Source organism: Amblyomma mixtum, chromosome 6, assembly GCF_055824585.1.
Source record: "Amblyomma mixtum isolate Tamu chromosome 6, ASM5582458v1, whole genome shotgun sequence".
In the NCBI taxonomy this organism is placed as follows: Eukaryota; Metazoa; Arthropoda; class Arachnida; order Ixodida; family Ixodidae; genus Amblyomma; species Amblyomma mixtum.
The window spans coordinates 48,124,696-48,146,542 of NC_143017.1; the positions used below are offsets into that span (position 1 = coordinate 48,124,696).

Here is a 21,847-nt window from a genome sequence, read left to right on the forward strand (position 1 = left end):
CATTTTGTAGCAGAATTCGAGCTTTTGTAGCACGAAAAAAAAAGCTTCGTACCAGAACTACATGCCAAAAAACAGTCATTTTAAATAAAGAAGCTTTGTTGTATTTCTGGAACAGGCATTTGCTCAGACGTTTTTAGCAACCACAGCCATGCAAGAGCAAGCTTCAATCCCAAATGCAGTTTAAAGTGCTTGGTTCCTTAAAAAGAGCCGAAAATAAGCAAAACAGGAGGTTCCCCTAAAAACACTGCCGTTTTTATTCAGAAGAGCGACATAACGAGATGCTCAACAGAACTATAAAAAATGATACCGTTCTTAAAACAAACTTTCAGGTACTATTTCTTCCCTTTTCTTGATCACTCCAGCTTAGACAGTGCCGCTGCGAGCTTTTCCTGTCCATTCTTCAGAAGGGCTTGTCCACTCTCAACATCTGCAAAATGTTTAGACTTGACACCTTTTTGTGAAAAGCAGCTCAGCATTGGTGATCATATTCCTGGCCAGTCTGATCTCTTCTTGTACCTTCTCTTCATTCTGACCTCTTTTCTGGGTGTCTTTGTCCTGTACATCAGTCTTGTTTCGCTTGTCTTGCACGGGTCTCTTCTCCTGCATCCGCCTCCAACCGTTGCAGCTGACGCTTCCGCGATCCTTTCACCGCTCTGATTAATCCTTGTGTCATAGGAATGGCAGCTGGATTTTGGCAGTTTTGTTGCCTTTCAGCTTTGACAAAGACATCGAAGACGTGAAGTGTCCATCCAGACAGGCAGTGCGCTGACAGTGGTACAGTGCTCTAGAATATTCTAGAGCACTATAACAGTGGTCCCTTTGTTCACCTTCGGTTGCAAAGCAGCGATGGCGATGTGGCTGCCGGCAGACATCGGTTTTGGTTTCACGGTTTCGTTCTCGGCAGAGTTATTGGAGTTATTCAGAGATATTCCGGCGCAGGCATGGCGCAAAAGTAGGCAAAAAACCGATTTTGTAGCAGCACGTAGCAGGATTTCCCATTTGGCGCAGTTTGGCGCAGCAGTTCCACCAATGGAGAGAAGTGACTTGAATAAGGATGGGAAGAGCATTTACAGCAGGCTCTCTCAGATGGCAGTTTATCATTACCCAACAAGAAAAGTACACAACAGCTGTATCTTACCGGTACTCACCTATAGGGCAGAAACTTGGAAAAATGATAGGCACAACATTCAGAGACCACAAGCTAGCAGGTGGGTGCGGGAAAAAACTCGGATTAATGGCATCATAGCCGAAATTACGAAGAAGAAATTTGCTTCTGCAGGGCATGTAATGCAAAGGCAAGATAACAGCTGGTCCTTAAGTGTAACGGAGTGGATTCCAAGCGAAGGCAAGCATAGCAGGGGGCAACAGAATGTTAGGTGGGTGGACGAGATTAAGAAGTTTGTCGGGATATGGTGGCTGCAGCTGGCAAAGGAAAGTTAATTGGAGAGGCCTTCACTCTGCAGTGGGCGTAGTCAGGCTGATGATTATGATGAAAGGGCACCTCCAAAGAAAACAAGATTAAACAATGGTACTTACAATCGTGGTTTACCAACTCTCCGAAGAGTCTGTTGTAGACAGCGCGAGAAAGACGATGTGGAGCGCTAGTCTTTGTAGACAGCGTAAAATGGGGACGTGGGACGAACACAATCATGGGTACTTTACATCTGTGCAACCCCTTGCATACTCTGAATACCAGCCATTAAGGCACTTTAAAACTAAGGCACATTTGGCAGTGCTGCCAACCAGACTGGGAAAAAGTCTCTTCAGGCCATGACACCACACAAGTCAACAACACAGATTAGACACCAGCAGTTATAAAAGATAAATTCTTTATTTTGGCAGGTCACATGTTATTCCGATCACAAAGACCTTTAAGGGATATGGTCTTCACTTGAGCCAATAAACCAATCAGAGGCCAATCACCTTCCAGCCATATTGCATAAGTAAAGCCCAAGTAAGAGGGAGATAAAAATTGCCGCGGCCTTCTTTTTACCATTGTGTGCATTGTCAAAACAAAGGCTTGCTACCGATGAAAACAATACCTCGACCAATATCAATGAGCACTGAACGACGACATTCTTCAGGGTCCCTCCACTTGGCAGTAATAAAAAAAAAATAATCTCAAATTTGTTTTGGCCTAGCATTCCAAATTGTACAAGTGTGCCAGCGAGGATGCATGGAGCTTGGCAGTGGGCAACCCCGGGAGGCCAAAAGACCCAAGGTTTGGGTTAATAAATTTCTGCACCCACAGCTACCCAGATGATGCACGGGACGGGGGAAGTTCCTGGTCAGCAAGGAAGTGGATTTTAGGTCCGAACAGAGCACCTGTCGGACATGGTGCCTCTTGCGTCCCCCGAACCGCACACCATTTGGAGTCCATGCATCCTGCGGGCTACGGCACTTCGCAAATCCGCCTACGGCGAACCTGTTGAGAAAGTAGAACATCGAAAGAAGAGCAAGAAGTGGGGAAGGGGTGAGAAAACAAGGGGTGCAAAGGCTGCACCAGGCAACGTGGAAGGGGAACAACTGGCCAGGGGGACCGAAAGAACAGAAAAAAAAGGAAGACTAGAAGGGGGTAAACGCACTTCTACACCCACGTAAACAAACTAGTAAGACTGGGTGGAGAAAAAAAAAGGCAGGGAGAAGGGGGGGCAGTGATTGGAGTCCCCAAGCAAACCCCAGACTGGCAGACTACTCCCAACAACCGCCGTCGCAGCAGCAAGCGTGAGGAAGCCATCATCTAGGTGACCATGCATAACCCATTAGCACTAGCTCAAAAAGTAGCGCGGCACGGTGTTCAGTGAGCAACACAGTTGCATGCATGAAGCTGGCCAACTCGACCCGTCGGGGTTAGAGTGCAAGAAACGAGTCATTCGACAGACGTCGAGCCAACCAGCCAGTTGTTTAAACAGAAACATGTACAAAAATTTACACTCTATATACACAGGATACGTGGGCTTCGCCCCCCATGCTGCTGCTGCGAGGGTGGTGTATGGCGCGTGGACGATTATCAAGCTTGCCTACAAAGTGGGGCGCTTTCGATGCAAAAGGGGCGTCTCAAAAACCGGGCTCCAGTGAGGTGAAGGGGAGAAATCTGCGAGCCTCTCTCTCGTTCTTGCTCATGACACTCACTGGTATGTCATCAAGCTCAATGCCAGGCACTTCCACACAGTTAACATGAATGGAAGTGAAAGCACTCATCAAAAAAAAAAAAAAAGTCAAGACAGCCAGCAATTGCAACAAAGTGAAAAGCACACAAATCTGTCCACAAACTCCAATTATAGATCATCAGTCTAGCTCAGCCGAGTGGACAGCCAATCAAAGACAGCACAGAGAAATTTCATTTTCGCAGCAAGAATCGAAACTTGCAATTTTTTTTTTGTTCCCTCTACTCAAAGCGTTTGCTGGCACAGGCAAATGTCGATCAAGTCTCACTTAGTATCGGACTAAACTGTGCTTTGCTGCGAAATGAAACAAAGTGCCAGCCAATAAATGCACGGCCATTGCGAAAAACATCAGTCAGTCTTCTCCACAATGCATAGGCCCTGCCTTATTCTTTCAACTTAGTCCGCACAGGTGTATAAAAAGTCCACAACGCACAGGCATACACACACACTGCACTTCACATGGAGAGAGGACACAGTCGTCTTCTGTGTCTTGCCAGCACACCGAGAGAGAGATGGAGGGTCGCAGAGACTTCTTAGGCAGGGGCTCCATCACTCTCTGGCCAGCATCCCTTCCAGAACTGTCACCGAGAAGCACGTCTCCCGCTGCCACCACAATGTGCCCCGCGCCACTCAACTGTTCTGTACACAATGTCGCAAGGGCGGGCAAAGCAGCACCATGTTTGCAGCCAGGAAAGTACTTGTTCTTTTTTTTCCAGACTCTCTCTCAAGACTAATTTTGCGGAACCAAAAAAATACTTCACTCGAAAAACAGAACATCCCACCGCTCTCCTTCATCGAAACAAAGTCTCGTGTCTGTGGGCTTCCCGACGATTTTCACGCAAGAAAAAAAAAAAGGTACTATGTAGAAGTTATGGTATAAGACGGCACTTCCAGTAAGGTAATAAATACTTGTTCACATCAGCAGGCATTCCATGAATTTCTTCCACTTGCAGTAGTTCCGAGTGTCCTTTTTTTAGTTATTTTTTTTCCTCCTCACACGCGCACAACACACACTCACACGCACTCTTGCACATTTTTTCCTTCTGTACAGTATGCAACAGAATCTCCTGGAAGTGACGTACAAAATCTGGAACAAATAGAAAAGAACACCATTGCACAAGCTGCTAATTCACAAATTCATGCACTAGTTAAGGGGGGATGAGGGTCTTGAAAACTTGTTCGTTTTTCGACATAACTTGTTGAAACTTAGCACGCAAGTGTATCATAGAATGCTGATTTCAAATATGCATTTAGATTTCAAATCTCACCTGGAAAATAATTTATTGCGAAATAACATTCAAATTTGGTAATTTCTTACAAGCCTTTATAGTAATTTATCAGTTAAAGAATGATTTTTTAAGAATAAGCAGACATTTGCAAATGCCCAAAGCACATCCTAAAGCTTTTTTTTCCTTTAAACATGATATATGAGCAATTAGGCCAAGTGTGGGCTAATTACTGCCACATCATTTTTTCTTTCCAACTTTGTTGTTTATTTATGATCAACAAAATTAGTTTGTAGACATTCTGTTAGCTTTAGGATGTGCTTCGGGCCTTTGCAAATGTTTACTTATTCTTTAAAAATGTTTATTTAACTGATAAATTACTTAAAAGGCCCGTAAGAAATGACCTAATTAGGATATTTTATTTTGCCATATATTTCCTTCCAGCTGAGATATTTGAAATCTAAATGCATATTCGAAATCAGCATTCAATGATATACCCAGGTGCTAAGTTTCAGAAAGATATGTTAACAAATAAAAAAGTGTTCAAGACCCTCATCCCCCCTTAAGTACACAATGAAATCCCGCCATGATCAAGTTACATCAGAAATCAGAACTCAAGCAAAACCAAAAATTTCAATTTAGGGTAGCTTTTAGGGAAGTGCAGTGTAATAAACACCACACTCTTTACCCATCTGCACAGTCATGTCAAAACACTGCCCTCAAAATCTATTTTATGCACAACAGCAATGAACCCATACACTACAGTCTAGCCCCATTATAGCGAAGTCAGCAGGAATCTGAAATCACCTCGCTCTAACCACTATTTCGCTATATCTGGTCTCTGAAAGAAAAAGTACAAATATCGGCAAATTGATTTATTGTCCCTGGAAGAACTGGTCCAGCGTTCCCTGAACACATTTCGCGAGTGCGGACTTCAGGATCGCGGCCTCCCAGCCGTCCACTGCAAACAGAAGTTCTGATCCAACTCCAAACTCTCGAGGAAGATGCGCAGAGTGTCAACTGCTGCGATGGTCACTGCACGGGTCACTGGCTTAGGGGCAGAACCAGCCTCACTGCATTAAAGGTGCACTGAAGAGGAATCTGAACTTGTCTTTTTGCCGCGGGAACTCGATCTACACGTTCCGAGCATTCTTAGAAACTGCAACTTATTGCCCTGTATGGCCGATTTCCCAAACTAAAACGAATTAACGTCCGGCTCTCGCCTTTTTTTTTTTTAATTCTGCCTCGTACGGTGGGCGGAGTCGACCAACGCGTGGAGCGCCTTTCACCCAGTCCCGTGGAGGCTTTGCTTTCACTTTTTTTGTTTTAGGTTTCCATGAATAGTTTCATTCGCAGATAATATAGCCGCAAAATAAGCCCGAAGAAATAAAAATACGCGGACTATTTGCTACTACGGACTACTACGCATTACTCCGCCGATGGAAGAGCGGCAAGCCGCCCCACGGGACTGGGTGAAAGGTGCTCCACGCGTTGCTCGACTCCGCCCACCGTACGAGGGAGAATTAAAAAAAAAGGCGGGAGCCGGACGTTAAGTCGATTTAATTGGGGAAATCGGCCACACAGGGCAGTAAAGCGCAGTTTCTAAGAAAGCTCGGAACGTGTAGATATTCTCGCGGCAAGAAGACAAGTTCAGATTCCTCTTCAGTGCACCTTTAACTGTCGGATGCGCCGTCCACCCTGGTCCCGTCCACGACACTCCCGCAACTTCATCAGTCATCAAGTCCTCTGTTATTAACAAGATCAACGTTGCCGAAAACGAAGTCCATGTGGCTCAGACCTGAAGGCACGAGGTACAACCCGCTAGCGGACTCCCAAAGCTGCTCCAAGGAGGCGGCACAATCAGCTGTTGAACCTATGTCAAAAGTGCCCCCCCCGCTACTTCCGGAGAAGCCAGCCTTCTCAACACAGTGGGCGATGGTCGAATGCTTCACGTCCCAAAAGGCTCGCTCCATTTGCAAACGAAATCACCTTCGCCAAAGGAACTTTCATGTTGGCCACATTGTCGGCAGTGTGAGCATCGACGAGGAGGCGCTCAATGACTCGAAGTCGGTAGTGGACCTAGAAGTTGGCTATAACCCCCTGATCCATGGGCTTTACCTTGGCAGTAGTTGGGGGGAGTGAACAAAACCTCGACAGTGCTCAAGTGTGCGTTGATGCGATGCGCACTGCAGTTTTCAAGCAGCACCAGCACCTTGCCTTTCTTCGGACCATCTCTGTAAAAGTCTGCGAGCCACTAGCAAAAAAATTTATCTCGTCCTCCATGCCTTCTTATTGCTTACGTAGTCACTGGCATAGACAGCATCTTGGCGAAGCCACGTGGTGTCTTGGATTTGGCAACAACCAACAAATATGGTCCGAAACATCCATGCTTGCACAGATGAGCACAGTGATCTGGTTTTTGCTGTCCTTTCCGCCCATGCATTTGTCAGTCTTCGCTGCGAGAGTCTTTATTAGCAGCAGTTTGAAAAACAGACTGGTTTTATCTGCGTTGTATATATCCTAGTTGGAATATGCAAAAATCAGATCGCAGTGCTTGGCCATCTACAGTTGGAGTGAACACTTGTCAATGGACGCATCCCCCACAATGTTTTTACACGTGATGACATGCCTCCCCCTGAATCGCTGAAGCCACCCATTTTCTGGCTGGAAGAGTACGTGACCGAGAGCGAAGCCAAAGTCCTGGGCCTTCGCCAGCATTATCGGTCCACTGAGCAGAATGTTCTTCGATCGCATTCTCAGGATCCACTTGTAAAGCGCGGCTTCTACGTCGCCATAAGTGGCACACCGGATCCTCTTTTGGTCTCCCCGCTGCCATCTTACGTCATCGACAATGGAGTCTATCTTGCTACCGTTCATGATTAATGTTGAAAATGGACTGCGCGATCTCACACTTCCGTGAGATATCGCTCTTCTAGACGTTTCAGCACCTCTACATACAGAACTGTGCTTGTTATGAACCATGTTATGAACAATGGTGCTAACGACGCAACAGCAATCACCCTCCCCCCCCATAAACAAAAGAATCAAACGCATTTCCCGCATCAGTGCACTCTGCCTTGGCTCGCAGCTGGCAAAGCAAGCCTAGACATCAGCCGCCATCGCAGCAAAGCGACTGCATATCAGTGCTGTGGTATATTTTCGTCAGCCAACATTCTGCAGCAGAACTGAATGAAGCTCATCATGTATGCAGTCACAAACGGGAATGACAAGGGCCTACTTCACACAGCTGTGAGCCAAATTACAAAAGCAGCGCACAAACACGAGGGGACATCAAGAACGGTAGCCTATCTTGCTACAGTTCTTGATTATTGTTGAAAATGTGGACTGCGCGATCTCACACTTCCGTGAGATATCGCTCTTCTAGACGTTTCGGCACACCACATACAGAACTGTGCGCTTATCTTCTTCCCCTTCAAAGACAACCTTTCTCTTCCCCGCGTGAAGGTGCCGGGGCTCACGAGACTCGACACAGCCAGAGAGATCGAATCTGTTCCGACAAAGGTGACAACTCAGTAGGCCCATTGCCTTAACCAGAGTAGTCAGCGGTCACGGAATAGGAAGGAAGCGGAACAAGGCAGGACGGCGAGTAAGAAGTGCATACAAACAACACTAAGGCGGAGCAAAGGAGCGCTTCCAACACGCACAGCTCTCTGATCCCTGCCTCGAGTGCCAAGAACCCACTGGAGAGAAAGTAAAAAACCGCAACTGGCCCAGTCAGTCGCTCTCCGTGACGTCACCAACGACCCACCTTTTTTAATTTTGTTTCTTCCGCGCAGGACGGCGCGCCACTGGGGCATCGCGTCAAATGATGCAGTGAAGCCACCTTTCGTTTTGTGGGAGAGCTGACACCACTATGAGGGTTGCCGTCAGCAGGGCTCCGCCATTATTTTCGTCCAAAGATTTGCCTTAAGGGGGGACACTGGTCTTAAAGCCATTTTCTTTGTTTTTCGACAGATTTTAATGAGAATGCACAGACTTGCTTAATTTTTTATGCTGATTTCAAATATGCATTTCTTTTTACTTTAGGCCAATTAGATTTCCAGATAATTAACAATTAATGTCCATTGTTTGAGGCCCAAATGACAAAATAATGGCTTCATCAAAAATTGATTGCAAGGCATGGTTAGATAGCCAGAAGAGTGAATTGTGAAATGTTGAGAGCAGTTTTTTGATATGTCAATTATTAATCTTTTTACAGCCTTCTGAACTTCATCATACAAAATGTGTGTGCCAAGTAACAGTAAATTAATCGAAACAATTAATTTTTAAGGTTAAAATGAAGAAATCTGCTCCCAACATTTCACACAGCATACATTAGGCTTTCCATTGCAAAAAAAATTTCAGTTCTATGTGACCTGGTTGCTGAGATATCAAGGCCGCAAGACTGCTAGTAGTCGACAATATGCATTTTGAGAAAAGTGCAAAAAACAAGCAAGAGACAGTTTAATAAATATTTGCAGGGGCAGTGAGGTTTTTACAACAGGAAATGGCTAGTAGCCTCCAGGGATGTAGTCCTTCTGCTTCCTACTGTCCAGGTGCCGCTTCCTGAGGACTCCTTGAACATTCTCAGCAATGGAATGTTTTCGAGCACATTTTTGCTCTCGGCGCTGGTCCTTCTCGGCCATTCTTTTTGTGCCCCTTGCGTTCGTATTGAGGCCTAGCTCCTTTAATATCGCTGCAGACGTTTTTTCGCTGCCTGCATTAAACCGCATCACTGCCTCTGCCACGGCAGCTCCAACAGTAAACTTTGATGCGTGGCGCTCCTTGGGTGCCAAGGCCCATATTAGGGAATGAAGGCTCTCGTTACTGTTTTGGGTTTTACCCCTATGGCACCGCTCCAACAGCTTCCTTTCCGACAGCCGCTCATAAACAGGGAGCAGAGCTTTAGAAACATGAGGTGGAATATTGTAGCGGTGCTTTGGAGCAGGTTCCCCTCGGGCTGCTGCCGCATTGTGTCGGCACCAAGAGTCCAGTCCCAATGGGCAGAGGCTGTGGTTTGGTACCTCATCAGTAGAGGTAATGTGATGGTAGGTGGCCATCACAGCCTTCTGAGTTGCTTCTACATCTCCATTATGAGATTTCAAAACCCAGGCATAATAGGAACTTAGTTTTGTGATCAGGTTGCCTGTCAATTTCCCCTTGCCTCCAAGGTTCTCGGTACCTTTGTGCTTAGACAACAAAGTACGCAGGGCTGTTCCCATACGTTTCTGTACGTGGTTGATACAGTCTTCCTTCTGCACTTTGATGTATCCATACACATCATCCTCTTGCACTGCTAGAAAGGCCCGACTGTCACCATCTGAAAGCATTGTCGTATAGCGAAGCCCATACTTCTCCAAAGACCTTTCAAAAAGTATAACAGCTGCCTCAACCTCCATCTCTCCAGCCTTTTTTTTCGGTGTTTTTTTGGCATAGGTGCCCAGCCCTCCAGGACTGGTAAGATGGGTCATCTTCTTTCGGACCTCGCTCGCAGCCGGCACAGAAGTTGCACAACACAACGTAATCAAGCACGAGTCCTGTAAAAAGTTCGATGACGGAGCCCACACCTATGTGGGATGTGTGGCCGCGTGTCATCCAAGTACCGTCGTATGACACTGCGATATTGCCGGCGTTCCCAAAGTCGAGTTCATTATAAAGTTCTCGAACTGACCGCGCACTCTCTTCTGTCACTTCTTTGGCCGCACGGGCTGCTGGAGGCGTCAACTTTTTCTTCACGTAGCCTTGCCACGTTTTAGTGTGAAGACCGCGATGGGATATGTTGAGTGACGAGAAAATGTCATTCAGAGCTGTCTGCTGGTTCCCAGTGCTCTGCATTGCACGCGCAGCGAGCACATTCACGACGAAAGGATTGGCTTTCTGACTGCCACATACCCGCGGCGAACTCCATGTAGACGATGTGTCCCCGCAGTTTGCGCACTGAAGAAGAAGTTTAACGGCGAGGCCGTATTCCTGCTCACCTTTTGCGAAGCTAACGTCGTCGCCGCCGCACGTTTTACACTTCACTTGTTGCATCGCACTGTTGAGCGATTCGAGGCAAACGATCGTGAAGCTTGCCTCGTCGCGCGAACAGTCCGCCGAGCTGTCGTCGCGGAAACAAGCAGACTTCCTCTTCGTCGCTGGAGTTGAGGCAAGTTCCTGGAGTTTTTTTTTAGTTTTCATATTCCTTTCAAGCAAATCTGACGGCTCGAGCATCACTGTATCGCGGCGGATGCGGGCGCTGCCGCTAGCGGCTTCCCGTGCTTCGGAGCGACTTAGGCCTAGCTGCGCAGCCTCGCCGACTCGATCGCTCGGCGCAGGAGTCTCGTCACTGTCGGCGCGCACAGTTGGAGCATGGCGCCTCTTGAAGTTATCGATGAGCGACTTCTTCCTTTTCTTGGCACCAAATTTTTGCTTTGAATGCACCTTGCGAGCGGAACCAGGCATCGTAGCGCGTTTCGTGTACTGCACGGTCAGGCACAAAGACGCGTCTCCCCGCGGCTCGGGCGCGCCGAGCAGACGCTGCCAGCCAGCTCCGCCAATCGGATGACGACCAGGTGTCACGTGCGCCGCGACAACCAATAGGATTTAGAGTGCCACCTTTTTTTTTTGGTATTTTCTCGCCAACCAACGGGCGAAAAGAAGCAGCACTGGCGGGAAATTGAAGGCAAAAGGCGGCTCTTTCAAATGCAACCAAGATGTCTACGGTGCCGCGCATGGAACGGACGCTACGCATCGCGGAAAACTGCCGTTTCGGCGCAGATTTCAGCTCAGATTATGGCGACACGGATTATATAAATTGGTATTATGACCAAAATACTGGACTCAGAGGTGAGAAATTTAACAGATAGGTAGATAGATAGCTGCTGATTTCGAAAATAACATTTTCAGAAAACCGATTTTTTCGGCATTTTTCGGCCCGAAAGACCCGTGGTCCCCCCTTAAAGGCCCAAGAACGATCCGACAGATTATTCGAGTTGCTACAAAATCTCTTCGCTACATCGGCAGACTCGCTTTTATTGACTTCGTTAATAACCGGACCAGAATTACATTGAAAATACAAAAATGGGAATGGGAAATGGAAATCCCTTCATTACAAATACTATTTCGCTGTAAGCGGGACTTCGCTATAAATGGGCTAGATTGTATTCCCTACTGCATCAAATGCTCTGAACCAGGTGTAGACTAATTTGCTGGCTAAGGCCCTTACTCTAATTCAATGCCTGCAAGAAAGCACCCCAGAAATATCTTGCAATTTACTGAACTGAATTTACTCGATTTGCGGTGCTGAACTACAATGCAAAGCACCACCATGCAAGTCAAGGTCATAGCACGTGCACCACTGCTGAAGCACTCTGTTATGCAAGTTTCTAGCTCTATGGCACCCCCAGCAGTGAGAACAGCTGACAGTAACTCTCAGTTACTCCTTTGAACCCACCAAAGTAAGGAAGTACAGGTTTTCAGCACTTGCATTGTAGTTACTCATTAGCAATTAGCACAAAATATCGCTAATGAATAACAACAACCCGTACATACATGAGCACACGTGATCAAGCACGAATATATGCGATCCGCTATCAAGCGCACAGTTTCTCACAGGCAGAGCTGATCACGGAGGCCATGGGTGGAAAGTTCGGGTGCGCCCCTTACACGAATTTATGCGGTAATCTGGCGAATGAGGGTATAAGAGAACGCAGTTTATTTAAAAGTTGCGCTCTCCCGAAAAGTAGGAAGAAAACTGGCACCTACTATGAAGTATGCTGATGAGAAAAAAATACACGATGATTGGCTCCTATTTGCTGGCGTTTGCTTCTGGGTCCTCAATTTGCAAGTCCGCCACGTAGAGGTTCTTGTCGATGACCTGGACCAAGAAAGGAGGAAAACCGGACAATGTCAACCAGACTGCACACACACAGAAGGAGGCTGCCACAAGCTTCACTCATAGAGTCAGAAACACATGTGTCTTCATGCTACTTCAGTAGCAGAACTGACTAGTATGCATTCATCATAACAAAATGGAACCCGAGCAGTACTACACCAAGCGGAAACAAAATGCCCTAGACAAGTAGAGTGCGATGTTGCCTACGTGTGTTCAAGAGTAGGTTCACTATGTAGCTTTTACAGAATCTCAAACGAAGCATAGATTTTTGCGTAAAAAGGCTCATAGTCGCTGAATCTAGAGGAAAAGAAAAAGGAACTGCAGCCGATCGAGGCGAAAAGAGAAAGACGAGCGCAAAGGACAAACCTTGGGGATTGGCTTGATTTCCGTGCCGAGCTCCTGCTCAATGCGGTGGAGTGAGAAGCGGTCATCGTAGGTGATCAGGTTGATGGCAATGCCCAGGTGGCCAAAACGCCCCGATCGGCCGATGCGGTGCAGATATGTTTCCGCCATCTTGGGGAAGTCGAAGTTGATCACCACGTTGACAGCCTGGATGTCGATGCCCCTGGTGAAGAGGTCTGCAGCAAGCAGCAGTGTTGACGGTGAGAAAAGCACTACGGGCACAGTGCAATGCAAGCACGCTGGATAAAGCAGTTCACCTACAACCCCGTGCACCCGCGGTACAACTGTTAAGAGATCGCACGCAACAGCTAAGAGTGCCGCACAGTGAACAACCCGGACAAAGATTCACTTCCTCCAGTAACCCTGATCATATCCAGGATCCGCATTCAGAGTGTCACAATCAAAACCGTCATAATCAGCCTCACCAGAATTGTCGACACGCAGGAAGGGGACGTCTGGTTTCTGGGAGTTTAATGCTCCAAAGCGACAGGCTAGAGGGACACCGTAGAGAAGGTCTCCGGAAATTTCGACCACCTGGGGTTCCTTAACGTGCACTGACATCGCACAGTACGCAATTAGTTACATTGCAACTAAGCGGCAGCAGTACAGTAAAGCCTCGTTAATTCTACGTCACTAGCGGCCACGAAAAATAGTCATATTAAGGGGGGACGTGGGTCTTAGATCATTTTTTTATTTACAGACCAAATGCAATGAAACTATACAGACTTATTCAGTTTTTTCTGCTGATTTCAAATATGCAATTTGTTTATTTCTAGGCCAATTAGTTCCTGAGCTATTAATATATATCATGCCATTGTCTGCTGAAACAATAGAAAAGAAATGGGCCACCAGAAATTTAATTTTAATGTGTGGGTAGATACTACAATGTGTGAGGAATGCAACGCTGGAAGCAGTTTTCAGTTTTTTGTCCGTGTGGACAAATGGGCTTAATAGTTACTTTCATGTGTGTCATGTTTTCTGGCACTGTATGTCTGGTCAACTCACTTGAAAACTAACTATTAAGCCCATTTGTCCACACGGTCAAAAAACTGAAAACTGCTTCCAGCGTTGCATTCTTCACACATTGTAGTATCTACCCACACATTGAAATTAAATTTCTGGTGGCCCATTTCTTTTCTATTGTTTCAGCAGACAATGGCATGATATATATTAATACCTCAGGAACTAACTGGTCTAGAACTAAACAAATTGCATATTTGAAATCAGCAGAAAAAACTGAATAAGTATGTGCAGTTTCATTGCATTTGGTCTGTAAATAAAAAAAATGCTCTAAGACCCATGTCCCCCTTCACAGAGTTTCCAAATTAACCAGCCGTCACCCAGGCAAAAAATTTCCTTGCGGGAATGCAGTACCCGTACTGGACCAACTTTGGGATTACAGTATATTGCCGTGTTAAAAAAAGTTGAATGGCCAGCGTGTAGCCCTTGCTTGCCAAAAAGAAATATGACTCCGAATATAAGTGGATGCGCAAGAGCCGCCTCTGGCATGTCAAACGCACCACTGTAGCACTGAATCACTGGTGACTAACCATCCGTGCACATCCAAGCGGTTTCGCGCTGCCACACACTGCACACTATCACGACGCAGGATGCTTGAACAGCTACAGTTCTGCAACAGCGAATGCCTGTTTGTGCGCATTAAATGCAAGCATTTTGCGTGACATTACGCTCTGCGCAAGTGAACAATTTCTGCAATAAACTGGTGCTCGTTAGGGCTAAGAGCTCCCGAACCGTCCAATGAGATAAGGAACAGGACAAATTTAATGTCCATACACTATGTTATAGGCAAGATAAGACTAAGCAAAAGCCCCCTGCCAAATTTATAGCCAGTTTACATGCCCACAAGTTCACTCCGAAGCAAAGGGCTCCGCTTCAATGAGCTGCGCCATGTTGGTTGTTACCTTATTGGGATCTTTAAGCAACTGCTATGGAGCGTACGTTATGTGTGGTACATCGATGTCCCGTTCCTTTGGCAGTTTTCACTGCATCCGAACCACCACATCCGCTTTTGACGTTTCAGCCAATCAGGAGTGGCCACTGTGGCCGACTGAGAGTTGTGATTGTGATAAACTGAATGCGGACCCAAGCTAGGAGCAACACAGCTGAAGCATTAATGTGGGGTGTCAAATAACGTGCAAGAGAAGGTTCCAAGGACAGGCTTTCTGCCCACCACAGGCAAAAGCTCTTTTAGAGTTCTTACGAGCGGGCCTACACGCAGCAGTTAGGAATACCCGCTGGTGTCAGCGACAATGGCGCAACGGCCAGTATGGCCCTCATCCAAGCCTCCCCCGTCGCTGCGCAAAACACCGACCACCGTAGAGAACCGCATTCACAACTGAGACACAAGGTTTCAAAAATTAAGGTTCAGTCTTTGTCAAAAGTAACCAGGCTGCATGGTTTGCTTCTAGCTTCGTATAGTGGAGCCCTTGTGGCTTTCCTAAAAAACAAAAGGTGCTGGAAGGTAAGAAGACCCCCAGTCCTTACTTTTAACGACCATTTGAGCTTCAGGGAAGCTGTAAGAGCTCCACTGTACGAGCTAGAAGCAAACCATGCAGCCTGGTTACTTTTGACAAAGACTGTACAGCAGTAAAAGCCAGTTAATTCGAATTCGACGAGGAGGCAGTTCGAATTAGCTGAAGTTCGAACGAAAATGAACTGAATACGCAGTGCACTGATCGGGATGCAGTAGGGAAGCAATGTAACCATATTTTATACTTCTAAAATATTCCGTCATCACCCCCCTGCCTCTTTTTCGGAAGGCAACGGCTCACAGCTTATTTGCGGTTGGGCCCACTCAACAACACGCTACGGATTCCAGGCTGCACAATCAGAGTTGGGTACAGAATCGTCAGCTTCTGGGTATCTGTAGCAGAACTGAACGTGACTCATCATGTATGCAACCCAGAATTCGCCAATCACAAAATGTGACGTGAAGGGCACAGGCAAACAGGCACACGCAGCAAATATCACCAAAACCACCACTCTGTATCATGCATGCTACGGTTCTGTGCATGACCGCATGGTTTCAGATTTGAAGTGCCAGAGACTCGGTGACATGCCCAATTTTCTGCACCTCATCGCTGAATGCGTCACCCATCACTGAAATCGTGCTATCGCAGAGAGCTACTGTAGCCTTTGCCAATCTCCAAGGGCATGCGTAGTAACCATGCTGCCGCCAATACAGCCACAACTCACCGGAGCAGACCAGGTTCCTGCAGAGGCCAGCGCGGAAATCGTGGAACACCCGGTTGCGATGTTGCTGGGACATCTTGGCGTGGATGTAGTAGCACGAGTAGCCGAGCTCCGTTATCTTCTTGGCCAGGAGCTCCACCCGCTGAGTGGAGTTGCAGAAGATGATCGACTGGTTGATTTGCAGCTGCGACCACAAGAGGGAGCAGTGTGGGACCCCGCGGAAGTTGCCGACAGCCGCGTTGTGGGCAACAGGAATTGCTGTCAACAAGTGCCAACGGAACCTTTATCGCTACCACACGTACACTGGCGGTGAAAACCTGAACGGCGCAGATATTAGCCCACAACCTGGCTGCATGCTCAGAGGCGTGTGCATGCTTTGGTTCTCCCTTTAGTGGCCACCTAAACTTTCAAAAGAAAAAGCGCAAAATGATCCAAAGCCCGAAACTATTCTATAGTAGGATACAACTTGAAAAAAAAACAGCAGCTGCTAACACTGGGCCGCGGTTCTTGCGTTCTATATTACTCCGCTGAACAATCCAAACCGTGATCCAAACAGTAAGCGAAATGAGCTTTTTAATGCTTGACTATATCAAACAATCCAGGTGTCAAAATTATAGAGCTGATAATCTTTTTCTTGTGGTAAGCTTCTTATTTACGTGACAAGAAGCGTTTAACCAGCGGACTACTTTTTCGTCGTGGAGGGATTCTGTGCGCGGAGGCTGAATGTGGGCGGAGCTTCACTGCAGACTTAAGTTGTATCCGACTATAGCAGCAGCAGCTTTAGTGAGACAACAAGCCCACACAAAACTGCAACATAAATATCGTACAGCAGGCCACTGTGCTGAACTGTGGCTTACAAAAGGGGGGCCCTCTCCCTCTGCATTGCTCAACACAATGCCATTTATCAAGACACGCACAACTAGTTATGCATACGTCCACCCCCATCTACTGGGCTTTATTTCAAACTAAAGCAGCTAGGCTTAAGAATGCTTCCAGATAATGAGAGGTTTGCATAGCTACTTGCACAAGAGTTCCAGTTACAGGGCATATTTTCATGCTCCAACATCAACCTGAATCGCATGTACACAGATCACCAGCACTAAAAATATGGTCTCTGACACATCAGGTCCCAAAAACTGTTCAAAGTTCAACACTACAGGGAGAAAGTAATAACCGAGCAACAAGCTAGTCTTAAGATTCATTGAATCTGGCTTTCTGACCAAGGTCCTAAAATTAAGCTAGTTGCAGAAGCATAGCACTGTTGCCATCAGCAAGTGGAAAAGGGTATAATATGTCTCAGCAGGACATCTCAGAATCATCATTTGCTCATCACTGCAACAGTGCCCTGCCTCACGCAACAGAGTAGACATCCACAGAGAGAGAGAGGAGAGAGAAAGAGGCAGGGCTCACCTTAGAGAACAAGGTGTTGAGGCAGTGGACCTTCTGCCTTTCCTGGACAAATGCGTAGTACTGCGTCACACCCTTCAAGGTCAGCTCATCCATCAGGTTAATCTCATAGGGATTGTGCAAGTGCTTCTTCTGAACAGGAAGGGAGAAAGAAAAAAGAAAGAACAGAAGCACTTTGGACACCAACTAGAGAGAAGAGGCAGTAATGAACTGAAGCCGATGTCTGGGACCTATTGACACTCGGAAAATGATGAGAAATTGACTGCGATGACTAGTTCACAACTGCAACTGAAATTTTAGTCTGGAACTGTCGCGAACACGTAAAGCAAGCCAAAGGGGTCAAACGCTATCGAAAAAAACTTTCGCTTGAAAACACACCACCAATATTTTTCTTGGGCATACTACAGCAAGAACCAATGATTAAAGCTTCATTTTCAAATAATCGCTCTAGCTCTCCAGGTCCCTTTGCCACAGTCTAAAAGCTCCAAAAAGATTGTGACAAAGGTTGAATTGTTGCAAGACCCTCCAGCGTCAAGTGCCGTTGTCTTAGGAAATGAAATTTCAGGCTTGGTTTGTAGTATAGGGGGGGGGGGGGGGGGGGGGTGTTTAATGTCCCGAAGTGACTCAGGCTATGAGGGACGCCGTAGTGGAGGGCTCCGGAAATTTCGACCACATGGGGTTCTTGAACGTGCACTGACATCGCACAGTACACGGGTCTCAGTCTCGTTCTAAGCGTATTCTTGAATGCCTTTACCTCGCATTTTTCCCAATGTACAAGCCCCGTTAGCAGGAAATCCCACCCTGGGCTAGTGAGCCCCCGTTACGTGCAAACCTCCGGGCCTGATACAGGCAATTTGCCTTCAAACTGCCTGCTTCATCGCAGCGTGTGAGCTCTTGGGCAATGTTTCTCAGCAAGTGGAAAAGGGTATAAAGTCCAATGTCAGCAGCAGTGAGTAAGCAGCGATTGGACAATGGTTTCATCACTGAAACAGTCCCAAGAAGACCACACGCAAAATTATGGCTTGCAACAAAAGTTTCGGGTGCCAATGCTATGAACCGCCCAATACTCCTTCCAGAGACTGCTCTGTACACAGCCACACCTGCCTGCCCCAGCACTTAGCTAAAGTGGTTTTGGGAGTCTCTCTTATAAACCAACACTGTTTAGTAAGCAGCCAATTACCAGAGAGCATCATCCTATGAGCAACGCCATCACCAAAAACTGATAATGTGTAGGCCCTGATAAAGTAAATATTTTTGCTGGTCAGAGTCTTTACCATAGAGGGGTTCCACTGTAACCCAAAGGTTCTGGCTTCCATCACTTCACAAGTGTTGTGAAAAAGCATTCAGATGCAAGGTCCCCTAAAATGCTGAATTCAGTTAACTGGCTGAACGACAAGCACAATCAGACCCATCCCACAATTAATCTTGCTATAAGAACACAGATTAAGACAAATGGGGATTTCAGAACTTTTCGATAACCCATGGATTAGAGCATCGACATATTCCAACCCCGTTATAACGAACACTGATGAATTATTGGCTATATCGAACTGTTCCTAAAAACTTTCAACGTGCATTTCTTACTCCATATAGAATGTGGTTTGCCATAAAAGGGACATATCGAACTACCGACCACAAATCTAGCCGGTTGGAAGGCAAGCAATAGGCTTTGCCTCGTTACACGGGTGATTGGTGGTGGAGTGGCAAGCGTTCAATCAACAGTTCAAGCTTCACCTCGCTGTGCCAACGTAGCGGCGAGAAAAGCTGGTACAGTCGACTCACGATAATTCGAAGCCGCTTAATTGGAATTTTCAGTTAATTAGAAGAGACGTGGTGGTCCCGACTGTTTTATATGTAATTCTATGGAAATATCGCTCAATAATTCGAAGTTGAAAAGCTTAGAGTATCGTTTAATTAGAAGTTATTTTTCAATCGAGAATCACGACGACCGCCATTTTGATATTATCATGGTTGTCAGCACCGCCGCTTTGAAACGAACAAGATACACCGATGCCATCGTAAGCACCCGCAGCGCCGCTAAACTCGAAGTGGTGAGATTAGGCTTAGCGCGTGCTGACAAGTCGTGTCGCGACAGCGTCACTAGGCTCATTTCTTTGCTGCGACCAGTCTCTCTCTCGTTCGTTCCGCGGTTGGTTGCACGCCAAGGAGGATCTCGTCGAGTGCAATTTGGACTGTTTTGACTTGGCACGCAGCGGTTCTACCAGTCATGACGACTCGTGGAAATTATCGCACGCTTGACTTGGCGACGAAAGTCGAGATTTTGAGAGAAGTTGAAAAGGGAGGCACCGCCAAGCAAGACATCGCTCGGAAGTATGGCATTAAGCCTAACACCCTTTCCAACTTTATCAAGAATAAACGTTCAATCCTGGATGCGTTTGAGCACGACACATTCAAGATGTCGCGGAAACGAATGCGCACAGGTGCCCATCCAGAGCTTGAAAAGGCCCTGCTGGTATGGATTAGGGAAGCGCGAAATAACAAACTTCCTCTCAGCGGTGAGATCGTCGCAGCAAAAGCCCAGTCACTCGCAACGATGTTGGGGATTGAAGAGTTCGCCTCGTCTGATGGATGGCTCACACGATTTAAGGATCGCCACGACCTGGTGTTTAAAAGCGTCTGCGGTGAGAGGGCATCTGTAAACACGGAAACATGCTCGACCTGGAAAGAGGAGAAGCTCCCCGAGTACTTGGCCGAGTACGAACCGGAGAACATATTTAATGCAGACGAGACTGCTCTCTTTTACCGGCTTCTGCCCGAGAAGACGTTGACTTTTAAAGCCGACGACTGTGCCGGGGGCAAAAGGAGCAAGGAGAGGGTGTCTGTGCTTCTCGCAGCCAATGACTGGCACAGAAAAATGTCGCCTGCTTGTGGTGGGGAAGGCTGCCAAACCAAGGTGCTTCAAAGGTGTGAAGACACTTCCTGTCGACTACGCGTCGAATAGAAAGGCGTGGATGACCTCAGAGTTATTCAAAGATTGACTGATGAAGCTGGATCGAAAATTTGCGTCGTCCAACCGGAAAGTGCTCTTTCTTGTGGACAAGTGTAGTGCGCACATGAATGTGCCGACCTTGAGCGCTATACGCCTTGCTTTCTTGCCTGCGAATACAACGTCTGTCCTGCAGCCCATGGACCAGGGCATAATAAAAAATGAAGGTCCTCTACAGGAAGCACCTGCTTGAGCGCATGATTTTGTGCATGGACAACTCCTCACAGTACGAGGTGAGTTTGCTTAGCGCCATTCACATGCTAGCGCGAGCGTGGGATCGCGTCAGAAAAGAGACGGTTGCGAACTGCTTCAGGGTTTGCGGCTTTGTGGCAGCTGCTTCGGAAGATGCCTCTCCTTGTACTGCATCGGGGGAAGAACAAACAGGCGAGCTCGACGGCGCCGATTTTGGCGCTGCTCTGGGTGACGTTCCCTTCGAAGACTTCGTCGCTGCGGACAGTGAAGTCGAAACGTGCGGAGCCCTTACGGACGGCGAAATTCTGCAGATTGTTCGGCCCAGCGAATCTCTTGACGAGAGTGACGTGGACGACGACATCGAAGATGAGCCGCAACCAAGGGCTGCCGATGCAGCGGCGGGCCTCGGTGTTGTGGAGCGCTTTTTCGCTGCAGAAAGTAACTCGGCGGAACCATTTAAGCATATCTATAGTCTGCAAAACATGCTCTCTGCTGCACGATTCACTAAGCAGAAGCAGCGAAAGGTTACGGACTATTTCTCGTGAGCTGACGCGATTTCACTGCAAATAAAGAGAATTTTTTTGGTGCCTCCTGCTTAATTGGAAGTTTGTTTAATTGGAAGTTTTTTGGCGTCCCCGTGAACTTCGTATTAACGGGAGTCGACTGTAGTTGGATAGTCTAACCGTTTGCGCCTCTCGCACCTGAAAATAGTGCCCTAGAACCAGCAACATGCTAAGTTGCTGTAGCTTTCCAGCAGCCATTGACTGCTGATGATGGCAGTGAAAACGACGTTACCTCTCATCCCGACGTCCAGTTTTATATGCAACACCTCTGTAATGCGAGGAAGACACTGTAGCTGTCGTTATATGCTGCCACGTGCTGTGGTGCTGTGTGGAAAAGACAACTAACTAGCGCTTGCCGCTAGGTTTCTTGCGGCCTTCGCTATCTCCCCGAGCGGCTTCGAAACTGCAACTACGAAAAAGGTCTACCAGTTGGCGTTCTTTTGCTGACCAAGTTTACTTTCATCACGAGTTTCTCAGCGACCTTTATGTTACGAACTTGAGCTATATCGAACTATTTTACAATTGTTTACCAGTTCGCTAAAACGAGGTCTCACTATTGCTAGCAGGTTATTCGCAGCTGCCCCCTCCCCCCCCGAACTGGTGAGCTCACTCGCCACTTCCTGCACCCCCTGTGGAGACTGAAACCGCACCCACCATGAACTGCTCCACCGTGAGTGGGAACGTGGCGGAGTAGAGCAGGATCTGCCGGTCCTGAGGCAGGAAGCTGATCACCTTGTCCAGCAGGCCCTTGAAGTCTTGGGAGAGCAGCTTGTCCGCCTGCAAACACACCACAC

The 21,847-nt window shown here is 47.2% G+C and overlaps 2 protein-coding genes across 3 annotated transcripts in view; both read right to left on the reverse strand.

Moving 5' to 3' along the window:
• Positions 1-1,812: 1,812 nt before the first annotated feature.
• Positions 1,813-21,847, reverse strand: part of me31B (ATP-dependent RNA helicase me31b) — a 30,657-nt gene continuing 10,622 nt past the window's right edge. The window contains exons 7-12 of one of the 2 annotated variants that reach the window (XM_089547851.1): positions 21,708-21,830; positions 17,295-17,420; positions 15,888-16,068; positions 12,636-12,847; positions 12,140-12,251; positions 1,813-4,254 (exon numbers count right to left, since the gene is read on the reverse strand). In XM_089547851.1, the coding sequence (XP_089403977.1) occupies positions 12,183-12,251; positions 12,636-12,847; positions 15,888-16,068; positions 17,295-17,420; positions 21,708-21,830 (711 nt within the window). In that variant the 3' untranslated portion in view covers positions 1,813-4,254; positions 12,140-12,182. Of the gene's footprint in view, positions 4,255-12,139; positions 12,252-12,635; positions 12,848-15,887; positions 16,069-17,294; positions 17,424-21,707; positions 21,831-21,847 lie in introns of both variants that reach the window. The other variant, XM_089547850.1, reaches the window with a different exon arrangement.
• On the reverse strand, positions 6,037-9,817 carry LOC149339013 (uncharacterized). Its single transcript, XM_089547849.1, has one exon. The coding sequence runs from the start codon at positions 9,790-9,792 to the stop codon at positions 8,905-8,907; it is 888 nt and encodes a 295-aa protein (XP_089403975.1). The 5' UTR covers positions 9,793-9,817; the 3' UTR covers positions 6,037-8,904.

Bases quoted from the DNA above. Each gene is read 5' to 3' on its own strand.
- LOC149339013 (XM_089547849.1), bottom strand. From the start codon at position 9,792: ATGGAGGTTGAGGCAGCTGTTATACTTTTTGAAAGGTCTTTGGAGAAG.